Below are 14,777 nucleotides of genomic sequence, written 5' to 3' on the forward strand. Positions count from 1 at the left end.
CCAAGAAGTAGCACTGGGTTGGCGGATGTTGTTGGAGTCAGGCTGAGATTGGCACAGCTGGGATGCTGCAGCCCCATCTTAACAAGAGATTGATAGTCACTATCAATCAGCCTTGGCACTTCAGAGCTGGGGCAGGGGGTGGGAAGGACACAAGCAAGCAGTTCTGTTAAACAGTGGATGCTTAGGTGCTGTACTCCTTTATGCCTAAAGATTTCCAAAAAGAATTTTCATGCTAACCCTCTTAGGTTTTATGTTTCTCTTATAAATCAGCTATTAAACTAAACACAGCAGTTAGGAGACTATTTATATTAGCCTTTCCTTAAAGCAGTTATTCTATTACCAATTACCAATGCTGAGAACATGAAATGGCTCTGACCAAGAAACACATTGTAAGGTCTTTCACTTGAGATGATGGTGGTGTTCTGTACAATATGTGCTGTGTCTAGGGCTGGCTCCACTGTGCTGGAGAGGAGTAGGCGGAAGTGGGGACTTCCTTCTGAACCTGTGTTTTGTGATCTTAATGTTTCTCCCACGTGCACTGGAGCTGCCGCAGGGCAGCTTTGCATTTTCTACAGACTCCAGGGTCACAGACAGCCTTATCGCTAAAGATTTCATTCTTCAACATAACTGGTTAATACTGTACCTCAGAGGGGCTGCAAGGGCAGAGAAAGAGAGAGATCATATATGTAATGCTCATGGCAGGACAAATTACATGTTCACTTCCAGAATATAGGTAGGGGCCTTATTAGTGTCTATTATTTCCACTGTGATAGTGCCCAGTAGCCTCAATGAGGATTGGAGTAGTCCATCATGCTAGACACACACATGCGCACACATCCCCACCCCCAAAGGAAGATCTGAGCCCTGTGATAAAATGTTTTACAACTTCAAATCTAGTAAGAGCATTCACCATTGTGTTGCACTCTAATAGCAACAGCAAGACAAAAGCTAACTACCTGTTCTAGCTGTTCTCCTCTCTCAGCAGTTGATCAGATCTTCCTGCCAAATCTTTTTGCTGCAGTGTAATTTTAAAAGGACAGAAATAAAATGTGCACTAAAACCTGGTGTAAAAGTTGATAAACTCCCTCCCTTAACCGCTCTCTTCCGTATAGTTTAAAAGTCAAGGGAATCTGATCTGACTTAAGGGCACGTACAGTAATGTCAGTTACACCAGTTGAGAAAGGGGTATTGTTGATACAAAGAAGTTATGTTTAGCAATTGGTTGCCTCAAGTGAGTTTCTCCTTATCAGTTTAAAAGGACAGTGATATGTTGAAAAGTGTAAAATGGCATCACAAGGTTCCGTCATTATCATCTCTCTCTATGGCTCCACATCAGACTCATTCAGCTTGCAAGGAAAAAGATGGCTATTCTAGCTGCCAGCCCTACGATTCCATCTGGGATCTGAAATTCAAGCTGTGCCTTTCCTGGCTCTGTCACTAATTATAATGGTTCTGCAGTTGGAACTTAGTTAAACAGAACTGATGGTGATGCATAAGCCAGAATAGAATCCAGCTCACTTTCTCGTAGGTGGGTGGGCTAAGAGGACTAAAAAGTAGGGAAATACTTATTTTAGTCTGTATGGTCAGTGGATATGACTGAATTCAGAGCAGGGGGAGATCCATAGAGAAAGTAGATGTCTTTTTAACATAGTGATTTTGTTGATCAGAATCTTGCTTTAACAAACAAATGTTCCTTTAACAAAAGGAAGATTCACCACATGTAGATAGTTTGCCTGTCTGTTAGTGGTCTCTATACAGGCAAAACAATGATAGTTTAGGATGTTGTGATAGTAAGCCTTATTGCAAATCTGGAGGAAATTACATATGGCAAAACACACAGAATGAACTTCATTTCCCTCTTTGTCTGCTAGGAACTGAAATCTGACGATGCATACGAGTACCCACATCTTAGATCTCTTGTATCTCTGAAATGGGTGTGCTGCTGTGATATACACTTTTGAATGACATAACCTTTAATATCTTGGTCAAATACTACAATTAACAATCTGTTTCTCCCCATTCACACCTCTTCCAGTAAGTTGTTACCAGCTGAGATTCTACAAATACTTTCAGGCATGTAGGTGTTTTCTCCTCTAATGAACTGTCTGTTTAAAAGGCGTAAATGTTCTAATTTTTCTCAAAGAAATGAGGAAACCGAGTTTGTGCTGTTTCTTAGTGTACGAGGAAAGTGATTGAGAAGTTGATGACAGTTACGATTGTGAATTGGAAGGACGCCCTGTATTGAATTGTTTACTCCACATCGCCCTCTGTGGTACAGTTTCACTAAACCCTTATGTGGGGGAGGAATATATTGACTAAATTAGTGCCAATGAGCACAGGATTATTCTGCTTTTAAGAAATAAAGCAAGTGGTGCTTAACTTTAGACATACGCTGGCCCGCAGGTAGTTTTCTCTTATTCCTTTATTGTGCACATCAACTATGCTTAGTTGGTTCCTGGAAATCAGTTGAATTAGTCTCCAGCGACTGCACACCATCAGCAGAGCCATTTTGATGTTTGCTTTCTTTTGTTTTTTATGTTCAGTGGAAAATCACTTATTGCGGGGCTCTTTGGAATCCCTTCACTCTACTACACTCCTGCTTGGTCCTTAGTATACAGCAAAAACTACACTTTGCAAGCAAAATCACACTGGAAAATCTGAGCATCCTTTAAGGTGATTGCAGAACATACACTTCTTTTTTTTTAAATGCTTACTTGGTTTGTTTCTTAATGCAATGTCTTTTTCCTGATTAAGGGTAAAATTTTCAAAAGTGCCTGAGTGGCTTAGGTGCCTATGTTCCATTTTCTACAGTGACGTGTGCTTACGAGCCTAAATTTCATTGAATGAGACTTGCGTGGGCTTCAAAGCACCTAAGTTGCTTTTGAAAATGGGTAAAATTTTCAAAAGGGCCTATATGTCTCTATCTCTTTCTCCCTTCCTTATGTAGCACCTCTTTAGATAAAGTATATTCTTATTAAATCCCTTCTGCATTAAGAGAGTCAGCTGCATTTGATAGCTTGGAATTCCTTTCTGGTACAAGTAGATTTGCTTCCTAGCCTACGTTTGTTTTTCTCGCTAATAGCATTATTACCTTACCTTTGAAGCCTGCAGTTATGGAGCATAATGATGCACTCCTTTTGCCAGCTGCCATATCATGGGTTGAATACTTAACTGTGAACAAGCATCTATGCCTCGCATTTTAATTTCTCCATCTCTAATGAACAACAAGCGCGTCACTGTTGGAATAGAAATAGCTAAAAACCTGTCACTAGGAACCAACAACAATTACTGTCAAAGATGGGGAATGTTCTCTGCATTTCCAGAAACATTTTTTGTATAAAAAACACATCACCCTGATAAATTACTCAGGCTGAATTTCCTCAGCAGCAGCTAGGTTAGAGTTTAGGGCCTTCTTGTTTGCTTGTCTGCACCAAAATTACGATAGAACATCTCTTTTATCATTTTGTACATGCCATACCATCTGTTCTAAGTCTTCCTTTATAGGTAGGCTGTGGATTCTGACTGACATTTCTTTCTTGCATACTAAGCCTGAGACATTCCTGTAGACATCTACTGGCTAAGCAGGGCTTGCTTACTTTGTAGCTTACTTATGTTGTAGCTTCTTTCTCACCTTAGTCCACAGCCTAACCAAAGTTAACCCCCTACTGAACCTTTACTGCTGCCTGCAACCAGGGACAGGGAAAAAACAGCCAAATTCATGATCCCTCAGAAATCTGGGTAGAAGGTCCCCACTTCTATTTCATGCATTCTGCCCTAGTGTAGACCAAGAGGAAACATGGCTAAACTCAGGTATTTACAAGGAAAGTTGTGCCTTTAATCTTTTATTGTACATTAAAAAGTGGTTATTGCTCCAACTGTATCAGAGGTGTTGACCTCTCCCTCGTGGTGGTGGGGGGGAGTAGCTTTTTTGGCTCAGGATCCAATTTAGAAAACTGTGGGTGGGGCTGACTGCCTCCCTGAAACTGGCACTGGGGAAGCCCTTTTTTATAAAATGCCGCTGCATGCAAACCTCTCAGTGCCTTTCTCCTGGATTGACTACTTGAGAGAGGCTAATGGATATCAAAGGGGGAAGATGTCTGAACTCCGTGACTGCCAGCCTGTTTCTTTGCAGTGGCTTTTGAATCATTGTCTTGTCTGAATGCAAATTTGTTTGCAGTGGGAGGATTTAAATCCTATTTGGGCCAACCTATCTTAGTATTTGATGGAATAATTAGGATCCCATGTTACCCCCCAGCATGTATGGAATGGCCTTGTCAGGTAATTAAACAAATACATATAAAAGCGTGCTGGCAAAGCTCTGATAGTAAATTTCTTCCATTTGATGACCTCTCACCTACCAGCCTCAAACCATTGTCAGTCATAGGGAACATGTCAGCTTATAAACATAAAGCAACTAGTAAACTAGAGGAGACTCCTCCCTTCCCCCTCCACATTTGTGGAGGGACTCTTAACAAACACCTGGCAATACAGTGTCATGATGAATAGTGGAGACACAAAGTGGAAGGAGTAACAGATCCATCCACTGGAACCTCAGTAAAAGAAGTAACTAGTTAAGGAGTGTCCTTGGCCATCATTAGGCAGGGATCCCTTGGAAACCTGGAAACCTGGTATCCTTGCATAGCAACCATTATCATCATGACTTTGTTGTTTTTTTGTTTTTGTTTTTTTGCACTAACTGGCTGTGTTTTGTAAGGACCATTTGTTACACTTTAGGTGGAATTAGTCAGGCCCAGTCCTAAATATCATGAAGAAATGGCCCAAGTTCTCCTGGAATCAAACCAAGGGTTGGCTTCTTGTCTCTGTTGGTCTGTGCCCCACAGTGTTTTGAATTCCACCCTGCTTATCTAAAGTGGATTACAGCATTGGAGAATAGAAGAGATGGCAAAAATAGAGACAAGTGCTGCAGATCTCAACTGGAGAGCAGCCAGCAAAGTAGTGACCATCCAGATGGAAACTGTAATGTGCCTTTGTTAAAAACAAACATACAAAAAAATCCCACCTGCAGAATGTATTACACACCAAACATGAGTGCTACGGAGTGAGATTAGAGTACACAGCAGCCAAAATCCTTTTCTCTGCCACTGTCTAGTGTTTCTTTCTCATTTCTCTGAAGAGAAATACAAATGCAGCCTGAGCCCATGTTGATGCTGTCAACACGCAGCGACGGTGAAGCAAAATAGAAATACAATGAAATTTTGTGATCTCCAAAGAGAGGCAAATCACTCCAGGAGAAAGAGGGATCAGAGGGTGGAAGTTGAGTCTGTTGGGATTTGTTACAGCCTGGGTGAGTTGTGAGTCCAATACAGAATTGCCTGAGGCATCAGTTTCACAGAAGCTTTTCCTTCTCAGACAGTGGCTTATGTGGGGTGGTTTTCAGGATTTTCTCTCTCTCTCCAGTTGTCTTTTGCAGAGCAAGGGAAGAAGATTTATGCCAGAAATTGACAACCAGTAGGTCTCTCCGAACTGCTCCAACAGTGTTTCACTTCCCCAGTCATCAGGGCTCCGAAGCAGAGAGGGAGAACAAGAAATGGAGTCCATCTATCAGATGCCAGGCTGTCATGCTTCGATGATATTCACTGAAGGCTTGTTTTTTGGAAACTAGAAGAAGGGAAAAAGAGGGAGAAATGTATAGAGATTGTTAAGGAAAAGCCATCAGAGATTTGTTCAGTGCAGTAGTGAATTTGTAAATGGTCCTGTTGCCTGCAGCATAATGAAAAGGGGTCGGTGGTGGGGCTGGTTGGTGTTAACACTGGCTACAACTGCTGGGCAAAGAAACAGTCTGTACAGTCTGATTCTGGACTTTAGAGGCCCAATTTATTATCAGCCTGCACCTTGTGCAACTGTTTACACCAGTTCAAAATGCTATAATTCTGCTTTATTAGCATTTCCCCTGCTTTGCACAGAGGTAAATGACTACACAAGGGCTAGAACAATGACAAACTGGCCCCTAGTAATCCAGGGGTACGTTATGGTGATGGTGTGACTTAGTATCAATGGAGTTTATGCTGGAGTAACACTGGCATAATGGAGACCAGAATTTTATCCTATTACTTTGGGCAGCCTGCTGCCCAGTTATGGTGCACAACCCACCCAGGGAAAGCAAAGGGTTCACAACTGTAAAATCCACACAGGCCAGCTGGGTCTACTGCTTGCTCAATGTTGCTGGTGTAAATGTTTGATCCCAAGGGATTGTGGGTAGATACAGAAGGATCGTGAAACATAGAGCTAAGGCTGTCACTCTGTCATAAATTGTCCCTGCACTGGGCAGGGTGAAGGGACCGTGACAGGAGTAATGCCAACAATGGCAGAGTTAACAAAATATTGAGCATCTTTTCCTAAACCGTACCAGTTCATCACCAAGAAGGGCAGTCTGCCAGAGCTGGGAAATAAAATGTCATCAAAATTCATAGAGCCAAGGGAACAGAAACCGTCAGGCAGCTTGGTTGCATCCCTAGCACTTTCCTTATCTCTCTGGAATCAAATGTGGAGCTGCTGCTCACTTTCCAAACCATGGGTATCACCATCAATCGTCCTGGATATCCAGGACTATAGAAATTAAAGTGGAGGGAAGCATTTGCTTCTGGAAGGAAAGTGGCATGTTTGAACTGAAAAGGAGTACTTGTGGCACCTTAGAGACTAACCAATTTATTAAATTGGTTAGTCTCTAAGGTGCCACAAGTACTCCTTTTCTTTTTGCGAATACATACTAACACGGCTGCTACTCTGAAACATGTTTGAACTGGCAGCTCACAGAGAGAGCCCTGCTATTGTTTTGTTAAGCAGTGATCCAGCAGGTTTTCCTCTGCCCACACAGAACCCCACTGATTTCAGTATTGCTCTGTGTGAGCCCCGCACAGTCAGTTGCAGGATCAGAGCCTTGACCTGTTCTTGTTGAGTTATCCTCAGTCTCTAGGCTTTGCCTGTGCCATACTTAATTGATTCTGGTGAGAATTACCCTAATTTCGCTAAGGGGGAAAATGAGGCACAGAGGTTAAATGATTTGGCCAAGGCCACCTAGTGAGTGCTAGAGTTGGGAATGGAACCCAGGAGTCCTGACTTGCAGTTGTGCTTTCAAGGCAATAGACCATGCTGTTTCCCTTGTCAGATGGGAGACTCGGTTCTACACGTTGGCCCCATGGAGAGAATGTTATAGCTGGGATCCTTAACAGAAGGTTGGTTTTCAGGTTAATTCACCAGAAGCCCTGCTGGAAATTAATTGGCAGCCTCATTCCCCCCGTGTGCCGACAGCATCTTACCTTGCTGCGCAGCAGCCCTCCGCTCTGGTGCTCAGGAGTGCTGCTCTCAGACGCACTCTTGGCTTTCTCCTTGTTGTTATTTGGTTCATTATCTTTGATGATGTCATACTGCCTGCAAAACAGGGCGATCACTCCTAGCAGGAAAAAGTGTTAGAGGTCACATGCATGAGCCAGGCCTTTGGAACGTGCAAAGATCAGAGCCCACTAGCCTGCTGCTCTGTGCCTTCTGGCAGAGACCTCAGCAGCATTGACACCAAGTCCCAAAGATCCTTTTCTAACATGACTAGTCGGGCTCTGGCTGCTTCCTTCACAGTGTCAAATTCCACTCTAACCCAGTCAGACAAGATCAGGAGATTACTTGTACTCCCACTTCCCTTTCATTAAACAGGACAAATATTCTAAGCTTCCCATTTGAATAACAGTTTACACTGACCCTGTGACCTTTGCTTTGCAAGCACAGGGGCATATTGGAATATCCATTAGTTGGAAATGCACCCTCAAAGCTTTCTTTTTCTGAAGCAAAGAGAGGTGCAGTTGAGCTGGAGGATGTGATGAATGACCTGTGCCTGCCTGAAGATGAAACAAACCAGGGTCTCCTGCTCAGCAGGACATCATCTGCAAATATATGACAGCTACAGCAGGATGAGGTGCCAACGGAAATGTCCTCCCACACATTTAGGCATGTGGAGAACAAAGCAGAGGCAGCCATGACAAATGAAGAGAGTGAAAATGTCTTTCACAGCGGCTTTTGTGTTATGTTCTGACCAAATAACCACCTCTCTGCCTGTTGGTTTCAAACACAAAGTAACAGAGGTGCCAGGAAGGGCAACTGATAAGCCCATTGCTTCTTGCCTACTGGAAAAGGACCCAACTCACATAAGAATAATACTCTGCATGTATATAGAGTTTCCCACCTGTCGCTCTCAAAGCACTTAACAGTGATAGGTGTTATGGGAGTTCTTGCCAGGTAGTGCTTACACATGTTCTTTCTTGCATGCAAGCAAATTGTCAGCCGTGGGAAGACATGCTGACGGTTGCATAAAAGTATCATCATCCTCATTTTCAGAAGAGAAATGTAGGCAAAGTGAGGCAAAGACAGTACTAGAACCCAGGTCTTGACACCAAGTCATGCCCTCTGCACTGGGCCATTAGAGAAGCTTAGTGTATAAAGTGAACGGGTATATACATTCAGACTAATTGTAGTTTCCATTCATCAATAATTCCACACTTGAGTCTCAGACGGCTCAGCCACAGGGCTGGGAAAAGTCATGGTCAGAATGAAACTTTGTAAACAGCTCATCAGCTCCAGTGAGATTTTCCTTACCCGCCCACGTTTGGTAAATGGCAGCTGTTTTGTCTAGAAGGGGAATTTACAAGCCTCTTTCAGGGCATTGGACAATTCTGTGCTCACATTATGAGCTCAGTTTCGGAAGATGAAGCATAATTACTTGTCTAGATTAAACCTTTTTAGCTATCTCATTTAATTATTTTACCCCCAAATGATTTTTACAGGGCAGGAGATTTAGCCCTTAATGAGCAGAGACAGTAACTTCTTTATCTAAGGTTTCAGAGTAGCAGCCGTGTCAGTTTGTATTTGCAAAAAGAAAAGGAGTACTCCTTTTCTTCTTTATCTAACTATTTTAAAGGCTCAGGGATTGGAGACAGTGACTAGAACCCAATCTAACCCTGTGGAAAGCAGGTACCAATGCATGGTAAACTCAAGATTTTTCCAGTGAAAAAAATTATATATGAATCTTATCTGGTTGCTGCTAGTCCCTGTGGATTCACTTACAGTTGGAAAGAATCCCAGGGGAACAAGACAGGACACCATTAAGCCTCCTGTCTTTTTATTTAAATTATTATTAACCAAAATTTGTTGTCAGATCTGATTTGTGACCCTATTTCATCTCCACATATCTCGGGGGGGGGGGGAATCCTATCTCAGCTGAATTTAGCATAAATGGGCCAAATCCTGTGCTGGTGTAAATTTGACACAGCTGCACTGAAGTCGGCAATTTACACCAACAGAGATTTAAGTCCACTGTCTCTTGAGGACATGATTTAACCCTTCAAACCCTGTCAATCTTCAGGGCTTTATTAATAAATAAGTAAATACACACACACACAAAATTATAAGAATGTTAAGGTGGTTAGTCTTACAAAAGCCAGGCAACGAGCCAGATCCTGCTCAAGTCATGCAAAGGGGCTGTAAAGTCAGCTGAGGATTCCCCCAGCATGAGGAAATCCAAGGGTGGCACAGAACTGACATAGCAGACTATGCCATCCCCTTTTACAGCTACTGGCATAGGGAGCATGTTGATGGCATGGCTAGGGGGAAGGGGCTTCAGCTCTCACAATCCCTGACTGAATGGAGCTCAGTCACAGCTGAAGAATGAACCCATTGTCCAGAATCCATATTTCATAGGGAAAGTCTCCAGCCTCCAGCAATTAAGGGACAGAACGATCACACATTGCTCTAACATCTAAACAAAAGGGAGAAACATTTTACCATCTCCTGTGAGTCCCCTGGCATGTTCTTGGAAGATAGGTGGGGATTGTCCCCTCAACTACACATCTCTAGCTTTGGTTGGCTTCTTTCCAACAGTAGCAGTTTTTCTGTACTCACAGTATATATAGAATGTTCCTGTGATCAGGGCAATGGGAGTAAATAGCAACTGGAAATACCGACTGTACTTTATGGGTTATATAATCTACTGTACTGTTAATTTCCTTGCATGCCAGTTCCCTTGTTTCACCTGAAATATCTTCCCCCGACCAATGTAACTATGCGGCTCACGAGTAAAACATTGTGCTGTTTCATGAATGTTTTATGCTGCAGCAGCAGCAGAGGCAGCTGCTGAATGGAGGCCAGAGGAAGCTGGCGCTCTATACAGAAAACAAACAAACACAAACTTCCCTTTCCATTAACTCATGGCATCCTGATCCCAACCTGGGCAAGGCATAGTGCTGGCTGCTGAGAATGCTGAAAGCTCCAGGCTGATCAGAGGAGTAAGGGTGCACTGTACTTATATATTTGTTAGATTAAAACAGATGGGCCTGGTCCTCCTCTGGTATAAACCGATGTAGCTCAGAGGTGTTATGCCAGTTTATACCAGCAGAAGATCTGATCTCAAACTCATAATGGGGAATTCTTAGCTTTCCTGAGCTCCCGGGGTGGTTTATTTCTTTTTAAAAATTGTATGGAAGGATTTTGATGCCCGGGTGGAGTTCGCAGATGACACTAAGCTGGGAGGAGAGGTAGGTATGCTGGAGGGTAGGGATAGAGTCCTGAGTGACCTAGACAAATTGGAGGACTGGGCCAAAATAAATCTGATGAGGTTCAACAAGGACAAGTTCAGAGTCCTGCATTTAGGACAGAAGAATCCCATGCATTGCTACAGGATGGGGACCAACTGGCTAAGCAGCAGTTCTGCAGAAAAGGACCTGGGGATTACAGTGGACAAGAAGCTGGATATGAGTCAGCAGTGTGCCCTTGTTGCCAAGAAGGCTAATGGCACAGTGGGCTGCGTTAGTAGGAGCATTGCCAGCAGATCGAGGGAAGTGATTATTCCCCTCTATTTGGCACTGGTGAGGCCACATCTAGAGTACTGCATCCAGTTTTGGGCCCCCCACTACAGAAAGGGTGTGGACAAATTGGAGACAGTCCAGCGGAGGGCAATGAAAATGATTAGGGGGCTGGGGCAAATGATTTATGAGGAGAGGATGAGGGAACTGGGCTTATTTAGTCTGCAAAAAAGAAGAGTATGGGGGGGGATTTGATAGCAGCCTTCAACTACCTGAAGGGGGGTTCCAAAGAAGATGGAGCTAGGCTGTTCTCACTGGTGGCAGATGACAGAACAAGGAGTAATGGTCTCAAGTTACAGTGGGGGAGGTCTAGGTTGGATATTAGGAAAAAACTATTTCAGAAGGAGGGTGGTGAAGCACTGCAATGGGTTACCTAGGGAGGTGATGGAATCTCCAGCCTTAGAGGTTTTTAAGGCCCCTCTTGACAAAGCCCTGGCTGGGATGATTTAGTTGGGGTTGGTCATGCTTTGAGGAGCGGGTTGGACTAGATCACCTCCTGAGGTCTCTTCCAATTCTAATCTTCTGTGATTCTATGATTTATTGACCCACCTGTTCGTGGCCCCTTCCAAGCCACTGTCGTCTAAGGAAATCCTCTGGGCACTCTTCTAGGCCCTCTCTCACTGCAAAGTGGCTCCAGGATCGAAAAAGTGCAAAGGGGATCTTTGCTCCATCCTGCTACCACACCAAGCACTCTTCAGCCACAGCTGTGGGTCTGACCCTACAGTATTGACTTTTAAATCATATGGGCCCCGAATCTGTAGCCCTGCTACAGCAAAGCTCCCATTGAATCAATGGGATTTTTGGTTGCATGAGATCTGCAAGATCAAGCCAAGATTTTCAAAAATGGGTTTAGGTTCCTAAGGCCACATTTAGGCAAAACATCTGGCTGGACTTTAAAAAGTGCTGAGCACTCAGCCGCTACTTTTGGCGTTTAGCTTGCTTGTCGTTGCTACAAATTTCCCCTTTTCCTCCCCTGCCCTTGGCCCATCCAACCCATAGGTTCATATGTTTTAAGGCCAGAAGGGACCATTAAATCATCTAATTTAGGCTGATGTCACTGGAGCTCTGTAGTGGGAATTTCTCTCTCTCTCTCACACACACACACAATTCTTCAGACTGGGGCATTTCCTATATCACTCATAGACCTGTGCAGGTTGTTTGCTCACAGAGTCTTCATCCTTTCCATAGCCTCATCGATAATAGTACAGAGTTGACCAGGTTTGCTCTCAGATGTGTGAGAAATTTGCTCTTTAAACAATTCTTTTTATTCTTTTACCAGATTTTAAGAGGATTCAGGTTCATTGCTGACCACCTGATATTTTAGGTTTGGATGCTCCTGATCATTTGTTCTTTTAACAGTTCAATCATTTTAATAGATCTAGAAAGTGGGTTTTAGTAAATATAGAATGACGGATGCTTGAGAGTGAGACAGGAGGTTGTAACTCACTCTTGATTTGTGATGTTTATCTTTAGAATATCACCACACCTCTTCACAAGAATTACTGGCTTGTGTGTGACCTGCAGGCATGTAATAATGGGCCAGATATAGTGACCGTGGCACACTTCACTTGGGCTGCATTGTGTTAATGAAACAGAAGGTGCTAAAGGGGTTGGATTCTGCTGCAGGATTAAGGAGATTACCATCAATTTTTTTCTGGAAGGATTGAGAATATAGGATTTGCCACTGCAGATCAGACAACTGGTTCATTAAATCCATTATCCTACCTCCTGCTGTACTAAATGAGACAACTTCAGCCAGTCCAGTATCCTGCCTCCAGCAGTCGCCAATACCTGATGCTACAGAGGAAGGTGAAATGCACTTATATCCAAATGTGCAATGCTGTATACAGGGGGCAGGAGTAGGAATTTCTCTGCATATCTTTTCCTGGCCAGCATGGGTGTATACTCACACACACACAAAGTGAATGAGCTGACTCTGGGACATTACATGCCTTCGTCATAGGTCCTGCTACCAACCTGCCCACATGAATAACACCACGACAATGATGAGAATTTCCCCAGCTCGCAGCTGCTGGTTCTTCCCCATCTCCTTCATTGTCACCTCATCTGCACAGGGGAGAGAGAGAGATAATGAGATCCATTTGTGCAATGAGTTCAGTCAGACTCTGCCTGCTCCTTTCACATGCTCCTTCCCCATCTCACTAACTCACAGACATTTAGTGGGCAAAGCTGGGTGGCTGCAGATCTGAAAACCCCTTGGAAGATTTGGAAATGTAAACCCCAGCTGACCACATTAAAATCTCTCACTGGTCTGGTGTCCAGTTTAACTATGTGCCCCCAGCCTTGGACAGTGAGCGTACAAGGTTCAAAAGTAGCATGAATTGTTCAGAGTCATCATGCCTCAGTCAGCTGTTAGCATCATCATTCCTCTCTCTGTGTGTTAGGGTTTTCGTAGCACCCATCACTGGCGTATTCTAGCCATCGCATCACTATTCTGTGCAGAATTCCTGCCAGCCCAGCTCAGGATTTATGCCCTGTAGTATGCAGGGTTGGCATAATCTTTTTCAGCAGAGCTGCAGGATGCAGGAATGAGTAGTACCTCTTCACAAGTCCTAATGTACAGCTGTGGCCTCAAAGGACTACAAAGATTGTAGTTCAGATCTCCTGGGAAGCAGACAATGCTCTTCTCAGTGTTTTCAGTTGAACAGCAATTCACTATTGACAGGCTCCAAATCATTTCAGCAGAAAGAGTCAAGACCTCACAGCATCCTAGGAACCGTGGATGAGACCCCTGCAATATAATATGGCCTAACCTAATCATCTGGTAACCCTTTATAACCCGGACTCCTGCTCCTCCCTATCCCCTGTTCGTTAGAGTGCCTTGCTGCTGCAGAACGTCTCTTTGACCTGCCTTGGCACCATCTGATTTTGGCTGGATGTCTGCTCAGAAGGGACAAATTAAAAAGCACTTCCCTGACTGGCAGTAACTGATTTGGCAGAAACATTTCAGATTTTAAAAAAGCAGGATATCCATTGGTCTCTTAGAATCCAAGTGCAGGGAGGTTTAGTGAGTCTCATCTTAGTGCTGCTGCAGCATCCCTGGCATGGATCCCCGGGGGTTCTATCCCAAACTGTGTGCACAGTCTGACCAAGAATTTCCCCAGGTACTCTTAATTTGCTAGGTATGCTCCTGCCAGACACTAGTCCTGAGCCCAGTCCTCATTTCCTCTGCCTCTAAGCTACCCCCTGAGGAAAGAGCAATGGAGATTCAGGTGCAGGCAGCACTAGTGCCTGGGGTTCTAGGCATTATTTTACTGAAACAGGCTGGTCTTGCTGTGGTTAATGTGATATACAAAAGTCACATTACCAGCAAGGATTCTTGTGTCCTTACCATTAGGGAGTACCCCAGTCTTGACACTATTATAGTCTCAGACTAAGGGCTGCAGTCGGAAGGAATGTGTAGCTGGTATGTGTTAGATTCCTCTACACTCATTTAAACTCTTAGTGCTGCTTATCCCACTTACTGGTGTGAGTTTAAGGGAGTCTAGGCTGGGGGAACTTACCTGCCCAGCACCTGGAAGATGCAATAAGAAAGTAGGAACGGCCTCCTTCAATTTACACATCCTTATTCCGTCCTGTCAGTTGCTTTCCATGCTGCACACCTCACTTCTGGCTTCTTGACATGAGTTACACCAGCTTAGCCTCTCCTAGCCTTGTTCACACTCAGCTAGACCCAGTGCATTGACTCAGAGGTGATGTAAAGGGGGTGTGGATTACACACCAGTGGGAGGGGCTGAGTCTGAAGGAGCATAAATTGGTGTAACAGGCACATTTAGGGAGCCATCTGAAGCTACAAATTGCCATCACTCCCTGTAGGCTCAGGCTGACCTCAGAATTTGGCCTTACAGGTATAGGGGACTGAGTAGCCTGGGGCAGTGGGATGAAAGAAGGAGG

General features: G+C 44.0%; 1 protein-coding gene across 2 annotated transcripts in view; it reads right to left on the reverse strand.

Moving 5' to 3' along the window:
• Positions 1–2,404: 2,404 nt before the first annotated feature.
• The window catches only part of FNDC5 (fibronectin type III domain containing 5), a 32,245-nt gene continuing 19,872 nt past the window's right edge, over positions 2,405–14,777 (reverse strand). The window contains exons 4-6 of one of the 2 annotated variants that reach the window (XM_084652224.1): positions 12,840–12,929; positions 7,278–7,389; positions 2,405–5,619 (exon numbers count right to left, since the gene is read on the reverse strand). In XM_084652224.1, coding sequence (XP_084508350.1) covers positions 5,595–5,619; positions 7,278–7,389; positions 12,840–12,929 — 227 coding nt within the window. In that variant the 3' untranslated portion in view covers positions 2,405–5,594. Of the gene's footprint in view, positions 5,620–7,277; positions 7,412–12,839; positions 12,930–14,777 lie in introns of both variants that reach the window. The other variant, XM_084652223.1, reaches the window with a different exon arrangement.

This window comes from Lepidochelys olivacea, assembly GCF_965140295.1.
Source record: "Lepidochelys olivacea isolate rLepOli2 genome assembly, chromosome: 19".
NCBI classification, from domain to species: domain Eukaryota; kingdom Metazoa; phylum Chordata; order Testudines; family Cheloniidae; genus Lepidochelys; species Lepidochelys olivacea.